Below are 18,319 nucleotides of genomic sequence, written 5' to 3' on the forward strand. Positions count from 1 at the left end.
AACCCAAATACCACCCTACGGTAACGGAAAGAAATCTATATCGAGGGAATAGCTAGATTAAGTTACGATTAATTCAGATTTTCAGCCAAGCAAAAAGTCTAGACAGGATATTACTCTACAAAGGTGCAATAAAGCAGAAATAAATGTCACCAATTACTTGCCTTGGAGTTTATAATCTCGTTAGTTCGGAAAACAGATTCTCACTGTCGTCACTCACTCACCTATCGATCTCAATTCCTACTGATCTTGACCGGCACCGGGCCTCGAAGAAGTACCCCTCTCCTCGGAAAAACTGTCCCCACCATGGGTTACTCATTTACCCATTGGATATACTCAAATTGTTCGGTCAATCAACTGGTTGGGAAAGACACAGAAATAATTGAAGAGAAGGAAAAACGGAACAAGTTGAAAGACCGTTTTTCGAGTCAAAATGACAGAAAAAGTACGTTTGAACGGAAAGACTTATAAAATATATGAATTGTGAAAACAAAAGACATACGGTTTTCGCTACAAATATGGGACTGATCGATGGGAAACGATGACATAATATCAATCGGTAAATCCCCCTTATGATAATATAACGGTTTTCTTCGAAAATATTGCGATTGTTAGGTCCTATAAAGAAAATATCGGTGAAGAAATTTCCTTTTGTGGCGGAGCTAAAACTGCCTCTTCACACTATAAAGAAATAATGAATAAAAATGTTGTGTTACAAAAAACTTGCTTGTTTGTAGTATCAATATTTATGAATCAAGCTATGAAGAGGAGCTGCTTCATAGATACGTACTGACCGAGGAACTGACATTATGGTTTCAGAAATATAAAAATTTCACACTGTAAAAATAAATAAACTTATCATTGTATCTGAAAAGACGTTGGACCTAATAATCTGATATTTTTCAAAACTCCAAATGAATACACTCTTGGTACACTTTCAAGTCATATTTCACTGCAAAATATCAGCCGATAGGTAAATAATAAATTGATGAATTTGGATGTTCTTGTGTTATATTATATTAATCACTCAAATCAACTTTCATTTTTAGGTTATTTAAGCAACGGAAGGCCCCTAACGTGTGTGGCATGGACAACTTTCACTTCCCGTGACCTTTTAAATACGCTCAAAATACCTTCGAAGACGTTCATCACATTTATGATGACCCTTGAAGACCACTATGTCAAAGACAATCCATTCCATAATTCTCTGCACGCTGCGGATGTAACGCAAGGTAAGTTCAATCCAGTTTTGTCCCGTAATTGGAGCATTATTGGATATGACTCTCCAGTTGTTGCACTTTCCACACATTGGTTTTCGATTAGATAAGGATAAGGAAATCAAGAAATTATTCTTATTGGTTGGGACAAAATCACTAAGATCGGAGAAATGTTGTTGTTGGTTATCAAACCTTCTTTTATAATTATAACATAATAAACTCGAAGACTAATATATATTAAACATAAACATTGGTGAAACAAGCGGTTAAGGGTTACGGCTAATGATTATCAGTGAACCCCTTCAACACTATCGGAAGACAGGATAGAGTACCGAATTTTGAAGATTGTAAAGAAAAATGAATAGTAGCTGCTAACTTCTGGAATACTATGCCGTTATCCCAAAGTCCTTAAGTCCCTTCGAAATTTTCACCCAGTTTAAAACAAAGTTAAGACGTTTATTCATAAAAAGTAGACACTTGGACCCACCGAAAACTTTCTACACACAATGGTTCGCCTGATTCCTCATCTGGAATAATGAGATGATTGAAGACGGTTATTAGCTGAATTCTTTTTATGAATATATAAAAGAATAATAGTACGGGAGGTGGCGTCACTTTTGAACTAGTGATGGATCATCTTTTTTTTGTGTTGCAGGGGGAAAATTTGCAAGACAGACGAGCAAACCTCTCCTGAGGGAAAACAAGTGTGGGGATCTCTTCTTAATTGATCTCTTGGTCTCCTTCGGTGAATTCGCATTCTCCTTTTGTCTTCCTCTGGGTCGTAGTGCACTAGGCTTCGAATAATTTCTCTGCTTTTCTGTTCATGAATTCCGTTATGGTTTCCCATATTAGGTCCCTATAAATCCGTCTATTCCTGACAAACCAAGGTGCATCTATTGCACATCGTAGCAGCTTGTTTTCAGTTGCCTGAATTCTTTTGATGTGGCTCTTTGCCGCGGAACCCTAGGCAACTGAACCATAAGTCAGTTGAAGCCTAGCAACGGCTTTGATTATATTCAATTTTGTCTCTTTCGACATGTGGCTTCTTCCTATTAGAGGGTAGAGTCTATTCATCGCTGCTTTCCTTTTTTCGATTGCTTGTTTGATATGACTTTTCCAAGTAAGTCCTTTGTCAAGCGTTATTCCTAAATATTGGCTTCATTTTTTCAGTCGTTTTCTTCGCCGTCAACTTCTAGATTCGTTGTGGATCGCAGTCTTCTCTTCTATAGTAATATTACTTGGCTCTTTTGTCCATTGAGCTTGATTTTCCACTTTATGCACCAGTCATTTGTTTCGTCAATCGTTTCTTGTAGAACTCGTTCTATTACTTCTGGGTTGCGGTGTCGAGTTGCTATGCCTGTGTAGTCAGCATGAAAACGTCAGCATGGTTCTTTGATTCTTCGGAATATCGTGAATGTATATTTGGAAAGAAGTGGCCCAAGTACTGACCCTTGGGGTACTCCAGCCTCTATATCTCTTGTTGTGGTGCATTCTCCTTCCACTTTCACGTAAAATCTTCTATTTTTGAGATAATTCCGGATCAACTTGCATATTTTGATCGATTATCCAGCACATCTCATCTTGTATATTAATCCTTAATGCCATACTCTGTCGAATGCTCTGGCGACGTCTAGTAAAAGAAGACCTGTAGCTTGTTTATTTTGGAATCTTTCTGTAATGTATTCTGTAAGCCTTAATAATTGTTGCTCTGTTGAATGCTCTCTTCTGAATCCGAACTGTTCTGGTGGTATTAGTTTCAGATTTTCGGTTTCCTCATTTAGCCTCGTGGCTATAATTCTTTCTACTTCTTTTCCTAACGCCGACAGTAGACTTATCGGTCTATAGTTTTGTGGGAACTTCTTCTCTTTGAATGGTTTATTGAACACTATGACTTCCGCTGTTTTTCATTTTTCTGGGTAGTATTCTGTCCTCATAATTCCATTCGCGATATTTGTTAGAGCGGCTATACCTTTTCTTTGTAATTTCTTCAACATAACATTCGTTATTTTATCGCTTCCGGGAGCTTTTCCCTTCTTCAAACTTCTAATTTCCCTGATTTCATTTGGCGATGTTGGTTTGTCTATTTTAGCAGCCGCTGGTAATTCATCCATTTCTCCATCATTTTCTTCAACCAGAACTTCCAGATCTTCATTATCGTCGTCTATCCTTTAATTTATTCTCGATTCTCGTTCGATCGAGTCCGCCAATGCATCTGCCTTATCAGTATTGGTATACGCCATCCCCCTTTCTAACGAACATTGAAGGTTTTCCGCCATTTTGAATTTTTTTTCCGGAGTTCTTCATCTTGTCTGATTTGAGCACTCAAAAATACTCCGATGTGACCAGAAACCGTTACTTTGAGGATTATACAAAACTTAGCACACTCATTAGAATAATGCTCAAATACGACGTTGAACACCCATTTTCTCGCTTATGTGTCGAAAACGGGGTATATGTCATAAGGCAAAAGTGATTCTCCCGGTGTCATTTACCCACTATATATGTTTGTCCAGTTTATGATGAAACACCCTCTATAAACAAGTAATTAATATGTACACTCGATAAATAATCGTCAGCCGGCACGATGCCATTGGAATATGCGTCAGTCGAACTGCATAATGTGCAGCGCGCCAAAGGAAGCCCTTGACTTTGGAAGCCTGACTGACGCATAATCCACTACAGTAAACGTGACTGACGTCCATTTTTAGGTTCAATTTGATCAATAATTTTGATCAATAATCATTCTTCAAAATTCCAAGTGAAAATCGGCCACTTCAGATTTTTCCGACCACCATGTTTCCACCATCGGGAAAGTGATAAACGCCCATTTTCACTCATAATCATGAATAATTTACATTAGCACAATGTTTTACGTGAAGATCAATCACTTTTTTTTTTAGATTTTTCCGGCGAGTTTCACCGCCTCCCACGCCCACGCCCACCACGGTCGCGCGGACTGACTTTCGATTTCGAGTACAGTAATAGTGTAACTCTCTAATTAATCACTTTCGAGTTGGAGATAAATCACTAATAAAAAAGTGACACCACCTCGTGGACTATAAGTAAGTTAAAGCTGTACTACGACGCGAGCGAAGCTATGGGTGATTTCTGCGTAATTTCGTCATTTCGTGAATAAAGCTGGGTTTCAATTGAAACACTGTGCAGAACAATTAACAATAATATTGAATGAATATCAACTGCCATAGACGATGAAAAACTCTGCGTGTACAACCTCCACTACCTTGGCGAATGTTTTTCTGGTATCAACTAAACATCATTCCATAAAATATATGGATTATTGTGATGACGTCACAAGGTTAGGTATAGAACGGTATCACTTCATCTGTTGTACGCAATTGACACTTTGCAGCTATTCATGAAAGTGGTTTTTATGACGGATATTAAAAGTGTATCACCTTGTAGCTTAACATATTAATTTAGGTGCGAAGGTGTGGAAAATGAATTGATTTCACGAATTCAATTGATACGAAATTCCTTTATTACCATAGAAATCATAATATATATACTCACTCTAGAATGCTAATCCAAGTAGTAAGAAATGCGGCGAAAAATTGACAGTTGTCGTTAAAGCGAATGCGCGACATTAATTCATTTCAACTCGAACGTTGCATAGACTTTCCTACCTCAGTCGAATTGTTTATTTGGTATAAATGAAAAATAAACATATTTCATTCGTTAAAAAAACTTATTTTTCGATTCATACAGGACTTCTTTTCGGTATTGAACACATGCATGGATGACTAATTGTGTTTATATATGCCTTGTTAGAAAATCAGTACAATGATGTTGCAGGTTTGAATGAAAATATATCAGGATCTCGGAGGTAAGGTGTGTCGAGTGCAAATCTGAATTTGTCGGTAGAGGTATTATTGAGTGTTCATTGAATGTTTGACCAAACCGTGAATTGGCAGAAGATTGGAGTTTTATAGCGAATTCCATGGTAACAACTGGTGCTTACTAAATATTTGGAACTCACAACAAAAATTCCAGAAGATCTAAACTTAATATCACCAATGCAATTCGATATTATCGCAGATTCCATTAGATGAGCAGGTACCTAAACATTGAGTGCATATTATAAACCCGTGCAACAATTTTGAAATATCCTGATCTAGTGCAATACTACTATATACCATTAATGGAATTCGCTATCAGTGGAACTCGATAATTTATTCAAGTTTTGAGTTTTTTGTTTGCATTTATTATTTTTAATATAATAAACAAATACACAAGTACATTTCAGAAAATGCGACTTAAAACTCCTTACCTCCGAGCAGGTCGTGCAACATTGAAAAATCAAATGACTGAAAGAAAACGCGTTGTTGTCCGACATACCTTCGTTACATGAATTGTTCCCTCTTCATAAGATTCGATCGACAGAATATACAGAAGCTCGGCAACGTTCTGCTAGAAAATAAACTAATGATGCGCATTCGTATTAACGACCACTGCCAATTTTTTGCCGCATTTCTTACTACTGGATTAGCATTCTTCTGTAATAATATACAGGGTCTTTCACGAGGAAGCTCACCCATATTTATACGGGAAACTACTGAACGTATTTTCATGAAATGATGACAAAATCGTGAAAAATCAAATTTTTCAAATTAGAACCCCATTTTTTTATGGCAGATATTGAATCTACGTTAAAAAATAATGTGAGTGTATGCATCACACCCTTGCCCTAAAGTGGATATTTTCTGAGTTATTCACAAAAAACTGTTTTTCGTCTTGAATTTTCAGCTATTTCTTTTCCCTTCACGCCAAAAAGATGAAATTTTCAGGAACTGTTACTTTTTTTTTTTCAATTCAATTCAATTCAATTTAATTCCACATAAACACCTTAAAGGTAAATTACAAATGCAGAACAGAGACAATACAGAGAAAATATTCTAACCTACAATAGTATAGTTTCCAATTCATTAATGGTAGTATTGAAAATATCCACATCAAATTTTGTTACAATTTCATTGCACACATGCATCATACAATTTACAGGAGATAAGTGTCCAGGTATTACATGAAAAGGTTCCTTGTTTAAAATTCTCAAATTCAATTTGGGAACCTTAAAATTAATAAATTTCACAAAATCACAATCTTGGTAGCTCACATTATTCAGAACTTTGAACATAAAGGTCACAGCCTTGAATTTACGCCTATTATCTAGTGAAATCATACTGAAATCCTTCATCATGTTTTGGTACGATATTCTAAATGGATATTCATTATATTTTATCAGGTGTAAATAGCGCAGAAACCTTTTCTGAACTTTCTCAATTTTGTCTATGTAGTGACTGTGAACGGCATCCAAACTACCGAGGCATATTCAAGATGAGGTCTTACGAGGGCATTGTACAGCAGAGGGATAGTTGAACAATTAAAATCTTTCGCATTTCTGAAGACCAATCCCAACATTCTATATGCCCTTGCGGTTGATAATTCAAAGTGGCTATTGAACTTTAGATTCGGCTGAAACATGACACCTAAATCTTTGGTTTTCGATTTGCGATCAATTATTTGTGAACCGATTGTATAATTGAATTGTATCGGATTCATTTTCCGTGTGTAGCTAACAACATGACACTTTTTGATATTCAAAGACATCTTGTTCATCTTAAACCATCGCTCTACTTCATCTAGGTCTTTCTGCAAAAGGCAGCAATCTTCCTGAAAAGCTTGAAATCGTCCGCGAACAATAAAGCCACACAGAAATACAGGTGAGCAGGAAGATCATTCATAAAGATCGAAAAAAGCAGTGGACCGAGTATGCTTCCTTGAGGTACATCTGATATCTGCAATAGATCGAGAATATGCACCTCCAATCTTGACGAACTGCTGTCTCTGCCTCAAATATGAGTCAACGAAACTACAGGCATTTTTCGAGAACTGTCCTGCAGCCAGCTTCCTAATAAGAATTGCATGGCTAACCCTATCCAACGCTTTCTCGCAATCAGTATATACTGTGTCGAGCTGATGACCACTTTCAATTGCTTCCGCTGCTAATTCAGTAAAACTACAAAGATTGCTTACCGTCGATTTTCCCCTAGAAAAACCATGCTGAATCGGATTAATCTTGAGATGTGAATTTTGTATTATATCTTGATATATTATCCTTTCAAATATCTTGGACAAAGCATTCGCGATGTTTATGGGTCGGTAATTCTCGACTTGACATATTTCCCCCGACTTATAAATGAGTGTTATTACCGATGTTTTTAGAATATCGGGAAAAGTATTCTTTGATATTGACAAATTGAAAATATGAAGCAGTGGATCTATCAGATAATCAATGCACCCCTTATAAATATAAGAAGGAATATTATCTGGGCCTAAGGTTTTTTTTGGCTTCAACTTTTTGACACTTTCTCTCAGAGCGTCCTCTGTTATTAAGGAGAAACTGAAAGTTCCCCAATCGGACACTGTGTCGTAGCAATCAGAATCCAAAGTGTAAATTGATTCAAAGAACTGAGCAAAGGCATTCGATATGCTTTCCGCGTTATTGAGATACTCTTGTCTGAATGTCATCATTGATGATACCTTATTCTGAGATTTTTTCTTTTTCATAAATGACCAAAAAGTGGAAGGATCATTCTTGAAATTCATTTCTAATTGTTTTTTATATTCAACATATTCAAGCTTCGTTTGTTGCTTAATATTCTTCCTCAACTCCGTAAATTCAACACCTATATGTTTCCTTTTATGAAGTCTATTTTTTTTTCATTATGTTTTGTTTCAAATCAGCAAAAACCATATTGGAAATTTACGTCTTGCACTGACTGAATTACTTCTTTTGAATTTGGGAATAGCTTGGTCCAATATATTGTACATTATATCATAAAAAAGGTTTATACTCTTGTTAACATCATCACATCGAACTACATCTGACCAATCACACTGTGACATAAGATTATAGAGGAGTATGTAATCACCTCTTGAATAGTTATAACTAAATTCATTGTCATATCCACTATTTGACCTATAATGTGAATAATCGACGGAAAATTCGAGTGCTGGATGATATCTATCCTCGTTTACAACAGTACATTGGGATTTAATCACAGTAGACACTGACATGTTCGACAAAATCAAATCCAATCTGCGACCCATGAAATTCACTACATCGTTATGTTGTTTCAAGTCGAACAAGTTCAGAAAGTTATTGTAGTACATTAAAGTCACCGAAAATTAATAAATCATCGTCATCCAATAGCATTCTATCAAACATACTAAAATAATTATCGTGTATATCATACTCTGAGTTAGGCGGAAAATAGACAACAGATATGTAACATTTATAATTTCTTGATATTGATTTAACCAGTATACATTCAGCTTCAGTATCCGCCTTGATAACCTCGAATCTTATATCACTTTTAAGTGCAAGAAGAACACCTCCACCCCTAGTTTGACACGTATCTCTGTCTTTTCGAACCACCACATATCGATCATCAAAAAGTTCCTCACTAAACACACCCGCATTCAGCCACGTCTCAGTCAAAGCGATTAAATCAAAATCAGACGCTAGTATAGTCGTCTGAAAGCGCTACTTAAACCATGTTTTAGATTTTACTACCCTAATATGCAAGAGAAAAAAGTTACAGGTTGTTCCTAAATAGATGGCGAATTTTGATTCGAATTTGTATCGGAAACCTTTTTATTTCAATTAATCGGCCATCGGTTTTCTCTCCAGTGATAAATAAATAATTCCTTATGAACCATATGCAAAAACTTACCATGTTTTACATTCTTTTTTTTTTAATGATAGATATCATTAATTACATCTGCCAAATTCCTCTTTATTCAGTAGCATTTTGTGATTACTATTAATTTGGTGATAATTCGTATTAAGTTCTAAAATCGATCACTATGCCTAATTTTACCACTGAAGATTATTTAAATCTCATTCTACTTCATGGAGAATGTAATAAAGTTGTAGATAGAACGATTCGACTGTTAATTGAGAGGTTTCCTGACCGACCCAGACCAACGAGAGATACCATTAACAAAACCATGACAAACTTGAGAAATGTCGGATCTTTCGTTAAGAAAACTATACACAGAGAAAAAAGTGTAGTAGAAGATGAGAACAACGAAATTACAGTTCTTGCATATTTTCGTGTGAATCCTCAAAATTCTCTCAAAGATGCCGAGATTGATCTGGGATTATCTCAATCGAGTGTTTGGAGAATATAAAAAAAACATAAAATGGACCCATATAAATTCAATAGGCGTACAGCATTTGAAGGAAACTGATTTCGTCAGGAGAACAGAGTTTTGCGAAGCCATGATCATTCGATTTCAAGAGAATGAAAACTTTTTGGACTGTATAATTTGGACAGATGAATCTGAATTCACAAAGAATGGTTCTTTCAATAGGCATAACAGTCATTATTGGGATGAAGAGAACAACCACCACTTCAGACAATGGAACTTTCAAGAGACCTGGAGTTTCAATGTTTTTTGCGCCATCAAAAATAATGCAATTCTCGATGTTCACATTTATGATGGAACTGGTAAGATAGAACACTACACATGTTTGCATTATTTAAAGAATGTTCTCCCTTAGGAGATAGATATTCTGACATATTGACTCAAATAATTGAGCCGCTAGTACAGAACCATAATGACTTATGGTATCAACAAGATGGCGCGCCTCCACACAATTCACTCAATGTGTCAAATATCCTCTACAGGCTATTTGAAGATCGATGGTTGGCGAACAATGGTCCACATCTTTGGCCACCACGTTCTCCCGATTTAACTCCGTTAGACTATTATGTTTAGGGTAGGATAAAAAATATTGTCTACTCAACTCCCCTGACTGATAAAGAGGACTGCATAGAACGAATCAGAAATGCGTTCAGGTTTGTTTAGATTTTTAGATTGATAGTTTTGAAACTCAATTTGGTTTTTAAACACTTTTGCAGATCTCTTCCTCCCGATGAAATAAGAAGGGCAACGCACGAAGCATTCCTGAGACATATAAATTTATAAATAAATGTCTAGAAATTAACGGTCAAAACTTTGAGCATCTTCTCTAGTTATAACTGCGAGAGTTTGCCATGGTTCTCCTAATAGTAACTTGAAGTCGGTTTCAAGAAGATGTGAAAAATCTACAGCATGGTTCAAATAACAGTTCCTGAAAATTTCATCTTTTTGGCGTGAAGGGAAAAGAAATAGCTGAAAATTCAAGACGAAAAACAGTTTTTTGTGAATAACTCAGAAAATATCCACTTTAGGGCAAGGGTGTGATGCATACACTAACATTATTTTTTAACGTAGATTCAATATCTGCCATAAAAAAATGAGGTTTTCTTTGAAAAAATTGATTTTTCACGATTTTGTCATCCCTAACTTTGAAAGCGATTTTTTCACCCCCTGTATCATGAATCGCGATTTCGATTTTCAAAGTGGATACATCAATCTTACATCTTGGAAAATCCCAAAAATGAAAATTTTCCACACAAAAACTTCGAAGTTTTTCTTGTTTCAGCGGAGCTCTATTTTCGATTTTTTTTTTCGAATTTTCCCGCGCAGAGAGAATTTTCCAACCAAAACTGAAAAATGTTACATCAAAATAACTTGAAATTTTCTAAGGAATCTATTTCTGCAATAAAAAAATGGTGTTCTAATTTGAAAAACGGAAGTTGACGTCATTTCCGGAAAAACCGGAGGTGCTCATGCCTTGAAAATATTTTAGATTCCATCAGCATCGTGAAATACTTATAAGTGCTGAATTTCATGAAAATACGTTCAGTAGTTTCCCGTATAAATATGGGTGAGGTTCCTCGTGAAAGACCCTATATAATTTGATTTCTATGTTTATTACTCCAAATCGAGAACAATGACATCACTTAACAATAATGAATATTAATATGTTATTTTTTAGGTAAAATATTTAACCTTATTATAATGATCAGGATTTCTGTCAAATACTTATTCTCGACATTTTATTCATGTAATACAGTTTTAATTGGATGAATTAATGCTCAATGTGAATTTTTTCAAATTTCCTATAAATTTCGAGAAACGAAATAAAAATCCGCCGTATCTAATAACTTCTAGCTTTGGCTTCAATGGAATTTGACTGAAAATTTAAAAATCGAACATTGCATATGTTCGAAAGTGATTGAACTGTTGACTCTTGCAACACGAAATTTGATTTTCTTTGAAAATACATTATGCAGTAATTTTAACTCCATGGGTGCAGCTCAACTCCCACTATCGGAATGATGAACAAGCACCATGTGACAATATACAGGTGGAGCAACACATCCGTATAAAATAATGTGTGTCGAGTGTTTTTTCCATGATTCCATTTTGTCGCATCCAATTCACATTTTAATTTCGGTATTATTTTCGTTCATCGAGGCTTATAGTGTCAAAGTTTTACCAACCAATCTATAGCGTTTCAATGAAAAGCAGATATGCTTTGTCCTTAATCAATAGCTTAATTCTTTTTGACCTAATTTTCTTTCAGGAACTCATGTTTTATTGAATACTCCAGCTTTGGAGTCGGTCTTCACACCCCTCGAAATAACCGCAGCCCTGTTCGCGGCCTGCATTCACGATGTTGACCATCCCGGCTTGACGAACCAATTCTTGATCAATTCCAGCAGCGAGTTGGCGTTGATGTATAACGACGAATCCGTGTTGGAGAACCACCATTTGGCAGTGGCTTTCAAATTATTGCAGAACGATGGATGTGATATATTCTGTAACATGACAAAGAAGCAGAGACAGACCCTGCGTAAAATGGTTATAGACATGGTGCTGAGCACAGATATGTCCAAGCACATGAGTCTGCTTGCTGATTTAAAAACGATGGTCGAGACCAAAAAAGTCGCTGGGTCCGGGGTAAGGAAATATTCTCCCAAGTGTTCACATATCGAATGATGTCACAAATTTCTCTGTAAGAAATATCATTATTCATTTTTATTCAGGTTTTGTTGCTGGACAACTACACTGACCGTATTCAAGTATTAGAAAATCTAGTCCATTGTGCTGATCTGAGTAATCCTACGAAACCATTGTCGTTGTATAAACAGTGGGTCGAACGACTTATGGAAGAATTTTTTCAACAGGGCGATAAAGAAAGGGAAGCCAAAATGGATATAAGTCCCATGTGCGATAGGCACTCGGCAACGATTGAAAAATCGCAGGTAGGTTTATATTATAAAATATACAGGATTGGTCATAAGTCTGAAATATAATTAACATATTTGTTTTACCAATAAGCTCAAAATGAAAGCGCTGAAACCCGTCAATGGATGTTAAATTCTCTGGAAATAAACCACATATTTTTCTAATGCATCCCCGTCAAGGGAAAATATACCTAAAAGCGTGAGTATGGATTCTTGCCACCATGAATGAAAATAAAATCTGAGTTAGAAGCGAAGAATTCTTTACTCGTTATGAATAATTCGCTTCAATGGTAGCGTCCAGTATTCAAGCGTTGATGGCTGCGTGAGAACGGAAGTGGAGTTTTCGATATGGAACGCGATAATATTGATATGGAAATTTTCATCGATGAAGGGATATAAATATTTCAATACAAAAAGAAGTAGTTCTGTACAGTTTACAACACTCTAGTTCGAGCGCCTATCCGGGCGCATCGGAAGAATGAAATATTAAGTTCATAAGTACCTCACATTATTGGAGCGACAATTCCTTCGGAATTGTAATTTCCATTGATATTTCAAATATGTATTTGTGCAACAAGTTGGAAAAAGCACTATTTTTCGTATTTAGGAAATGTTTCCAACTTGTTTCACACACTTTTTTTCAAATTTTGAATGGGATGTGAATATGTGAAATAGAGAATTCTGTTGTGGGATATGAAATCTCCCGAACAAGTATTCCAATTTATACATACCTACTAAAAATACATGTTGGAAAGAAATTGCTGAAATATTTTCTGGATGAAGTAATTCAAACTAGAAAAAAAACAAACACTCTGGAAACCGAAAATTTAATAGGGAAACTCGCGTTTTGACGCGTACCTACACAAACGCTACATGTGGACGCAACATGAAATAAAGGTGGAAATACATTAATAAAACGCGACGCGAGTTGACGCGTCTGGTGCGGGTGAATTGTACGCGCGTGGCGTCGCATAGGGTATTCATAGTATGATTCTGGTCTATAGAAAACAATACATTTGATTCGACTCAACACGCATCACGTTTCATCGGGTCTCGTCGCGTTTGAATAATGTGTTTCCGATGTGTTTTCTCTCTCTGTTTTAGTCTTTATTTTCAATTAATAGGTTTATATCCTGTCGAAGGTCGATTTCTTCTTAAAATATGGTGAAAATGAAAATCTGTCGTCAGTGTCAATACATATTTTTTCAATATATTTTTTTTTGGAAACCTTGGAAACATCCATTCATGAATACTTTATAGTTGAAATGAACAACATCTTTTGATTCTATGAAAAATACAATAATTCTCATGCCTAGTAATTAATCTGGGAAATGGGCCATTACTTCTTAATATCTCAAACAATAAGTTTTGCAACATGTCTTCGATAAATGGTGTTGTTGGAGTTTCTAAAACATCCACTGGTCGTATTTTTCCATCCCTTGCTGGGTAGACGTTGATAACAACAGCCTTCTGCCATGAATTCCTAGGCCCATCTGGATCCACCATTATAACAACGTCTCCCAGTTGTAGCCTCTTTCTCCATTCTCTCTATACCATTAACTGCTTCTGATCAACGTAGGTAAATATTCTCTTGACCATTTGGATCAAAACATATCGGCTAACCTTTGTGCAGCTCTCCAAGAAGACATCAAATTCAAGTCTTTTTCTACAGTTTTGGTGAATGATGGTGAATAATATGGGAGGTCTTGATTCCAAGGGAATCAAGAAACGGTATGGTGTCAAACTTTCTGCATCGTCCGAATCGAGTGATACACGAGTCTGTGATGTTTATTTTGATTTGACTTTGAAAAATTAGACTTTCTAGTTTTTAATATTTTATTTTTGTAATCTTCAAGAAAGAATGTTCTTCACATTCGACAATTGACGACTTAACCTAATCTTTTTCTCAACGCTACGCTCACTCTAATCTGACTGTCCACAGCACCGGTCACATCGGTTACTCTTGTCTACTCGAATTTTCCGGTAACTGAACCTCATTGTCTTCTTCTGTGACGAGCACATTAACTGATTAGGTTTGTTTATTGGTTGCTCCGATAAATCCTTGAATTTTGTTGTTATAACTTGATGTCGAAAATTGGAAGATATACCAGTTTGATGCTTTTGATGTAGTGAATACGAAAATCTGAACTATATTTGTGGTAAATATTAAGAACAATAAATAAAAAGGAATATCGGGAATGTGGACCTTTATTTCTGCCAAAGCTACAAAATAGTTGCCGACGTTTCGAGGACCTGTATATCCTCTTTTTCAAGGCTGTAAAATCAATTGAGTTTCAGGTACATAATCATCAAGGAAATAATCTAGGCATTACCAATATTCTGCTATGTTAAATGCAGTCAAAGAATACTACACAAAGGAACATCTAGCCAAATTAAAGCAATATAATATCAAAAATAGCACGTGCACATTAAAGCTGTTAAATTATAAAACCATAACCTCACAAACTTACAAAAATACTGCGCAGTGGACAAAACCACTGAGCCGTCAGTAGACTACACAGAACTAAACAAAAGAAAAAAGAGAAGAACACTCATGGGCTTAATTATTCTTCTGAAATACTATATTAAAAATTATATTCAACAAAATTACATTTCACTACTTCACCTATTATCATCCTGTCATGTTATATCTAGTAAAAAGTCATACACTAAACTAAGGTTCTTAACATCTTCCCTAAAGTTTACAGAGTTGTTCATTTTTATGTAAAGCATCTCACTAATATTACGTTTGCAAGTAAACTTTTCTCTGTCGAGAACTGTGATATTCTTAAAATCAAATTGATGTTTCTTCTTTAATGCATGGTTAGTAAGGGCTGTCTTGTCTATGTTGCGTGCACTTTTTAGATCTGTTTGATGTTGTTTTATTCTTTCCTTCACATACTGTTTGGTCTGTCCTATGTAACATTTTTCACAGTCCAGGCAGGGGATCTTATATACTACCTCTGTTTGCAATTCTTAGGGGGTCGGATCTTTGAGACGAGTGAAAAACTTTTTTGTTGTATTCAAGTTATAAAACGCACACAGACAATTATATTCATTGAAAATCTTTTTTATCTTATAAGAGAGGTCTGGTATAAATGGAAATTTAAAATATCTCTTACTACTCATCTCAAGGTCCAACCCAACATCAGGATTATTCACCGCACTAGTTAAATGTTCAACAACTCTTTTTATGATCTTATTAATGAAGTATATTGGATAATTATTGTCTATTAGGATTTTTTTAACCACTCTTAAATTTTCGCCATGGAAACTGGAGTCGCTAAGGGTTAAGGATTTTTTTACTAAATTATAGGCTACATTTGTTTTTTGGGGTACACTGTGGTTACTATGATAGTTCAGTAAGCGATTGGAGTTTGCTGGCTTATAGTACCACTTAGACAACAGTCTATTATTTTCATTGATGATAGTAACGTCAAGGAATGACAGACACATTTGGTTCTCCATTTCCATGGTGAACTTAATTGAAGAGTGGTATGAATTGGGTAATTGTAGTAGGAAATTGCAACTATTCTTAGGTATTAAAGCGATGGTATCGTCTACATATAGTCTAAGCAGGGGAACAGCAAATGGAATTTGGTCAACTACAAACTCAAATAAATCATTCATTACAAGATTTACAAATGATGGGCTGGCTGGGTCACCCATTATTGTGCCATATATTTGCCTGAAGTAGGTACCATTGAATGCAAAATAACCACTATCAAAGACTATTTCAACCAATGTTATAAACACATCTTCATCTAAATATGTGAAATTGGATATATACCTCCACCGCTTTCTAATTACTCTAATAATCAACTCTTTTGGTACATTTGTGAATAAGGATACAACATCGAATGATACAAGAATATAACCTTCAGGTACCACGATATTCTGTATCACTTCAACCAATTCATGAGAATTTCTGATATTAAAGGTCGAAGTCGACAAGACTTGTGAGAGAATAAGGTGTAAGAACTTACCAATGTTGTATCCTGGTGAATTAATACTACTTACTATAGGTCTAAGACATACATTGGGCTCATGTACCTTTCTCTGACAATATAGTTTTGGTGTGGCACTGTTATGTCTAAATAACAATTTATAATCACTCTGGGTGATACTTGAGTTGTCCTTCATTCCTTGACGTTACTATCATCAATGAAAATAATAGACGATGAAAGTATTGTAACCAGTCCGGCCCTTGCGGTCGGACCTTTCGAGAACCAGGGCGGTCGCTTCCTTCTGGAAGAATCGCGAAAGGTTCGCGAAGGTACCTGAATGTTTCCGGCGCCTATATAAGCCCAGCGGAGGAGCAGGTAGGAAGTACAAGTACAGTAACAGTGCAAGCGACTAGTGCAAATAAACAAGAGTGAAAATAAATAGTAGTGTAATAGTTAGTTTGTGAGTTATATGTGTATTGAGTGTAAATAAATAATTTTAATAAGTTGGACGTTTTAATCAAGCGAAGAAAACGTTACATTGGTGTCAAGTGTGCGGTTCAACATCGCTCGAATTAAATAAATAATTTTGGATATTTGGAGTTCATGCCAGTGACCACAAGACTGCAGAACGCGATGGAGACTCAAGCGGTAATGGACTTTTTGAGAAAATTAAATGAGAAAATGGACGAGAATTCTTGTAAGTTGGAAGAAAATTCTCGAAAATTGAATGAGAAAATGGACGAGAACTCTTGTAAATTGAATGAAAAAATGGACCAGATTAAGGAAAATTGTAATGATGTGGTGAGTCGACTAACAGATAAATTGGATGAGAAACTGGAAACCATAAATGAAAAATTTGATAAAGTAGACGAAAAGTTTGATATAGTGAACGAAAAATTTGGCGAAGTTGATAAAAAGTTTGACAAGGTTTATGATGAAGTTAATGGAAAATTTGAAGAGATGGCAGGATTAATTGAACATCATGCCAAATTGATAGATTCCTTGAAAAGAATGTCAAACAGAACAGATATTCTGGCTTCAACACCCTACAGCACAGCGAAAGCGGAAAATGACGGCGAAGGTAGTAGAATGAAGATCAAGCCTCCAATTTTTGATGGAAAAATACCCTGGTCGACATATCAAAAACAGTTTGAAGCTGCTGCGCTGGCGAACAATTGGACCGACAACGAAAAAGCCACTGCATTAATTATAGCTCTACGAGGAGAGGCACTCAACATTCTACAGACGATCCCGGAGAGTCAACAAGCCTGTTACGAAGTTCTTACATCGAAACTTCAGATGAGATATGGCGATGCTCATCTGCAACAAGTATACCATGCACAAATAAAGAACCGAGTGCAGAAAACAGGGGAAAATCTCCAGGAGTTTGAAGCTGATGTGGCGAGATTAGTCAGGCTGGCTTATCCATCTGCTCCAGATAGCTTCCTGGAACAGCTATCAATCCAGACATTCGTGGATGGGATAAAGGATGGTGAAATACAACAAGCCCTGAGACTAGCACGCCCTAAAACCGTAGATGATGCCTTAGCCCAGGCTTTGGAAATCGAAGCAGCGAAGCAAGCGTCGCATAGGGGACACCTTCGTGTCAGACAAGTCCAAGAAACAGACCGATCTATTGAGGACATTGTCAGAGAAGAAATCCGCAGAATATCACAAGTTAGGAAAAAGGATGCTGTGTGCTGGAACTGCAACAAAAGTGGGCATTTCAAGCGAAACTGTCCAGAATTGGAAAAAGAGTCACAGCAGGGAAACTAAAAGGGGTCGGTGATAAGGGGCATAAATCGACCCAAGCCAAAAATGCCCCCGAAGTGATTATCCGAGGAATAATGTCTAAGGATTTATCAAGCATAATTATCCCTGGAAAGATAAATGATCGAAATGTGAAAATACTGGTAGACACTGGCTCGACCAAAACCATTGTGCGTCCAGAAATTGCTGAAGGACTCAAGACTCGCCCAGTTAGGATCAAACT

At 36.1% G+C, this 18,319-nt stretch overlaps 1 protein-coding gene across 1 annotated transcript in view; it reads left to right on the forward strand.

The window, feature by feature from the left end:
- Window positions 1-985: 985 nt before the first annotated feature.
- The window catches only part of LOC123314006 (cAMP-specific 3',5'-cyclic phosphodiesterase-like), a 48,419-nt gene continuing 31,085 nt past the window's right edge, over window positions 986-18,319 (forward strand). The window contains exons 1-3 of the mRNA XM_044899118.1: window positions 986-1,229; window positions 11,716-12,092; window positions 12,179-12,397. Of these exons, the coding sequence (XP_044755053.1) occupies window positions 986-1,229; window positions 11,716-12,092; window positions 12,179-12,397 (840 nt within the window). The remainder of the gene's footprint in view (window positions 1,230-11,715; window positions 12,093-12,178; window positions 12,398-18,319) is intronic.

Source organism: Coccinella septempunctata, chromosome 5, assembly GCF_907165205.1.
Source record: "Coccinella septempunctata chromosome 5, icCocSept1.1, whole genome shotgun sequence".
Taxonomy (NCBI): domain Eukaryota; kingdom Metazoa; phylum Arthropoda; class Insecta; order Coleoptera; family Coccinellidae; genus Coccinella; species Coccinella septempunctata.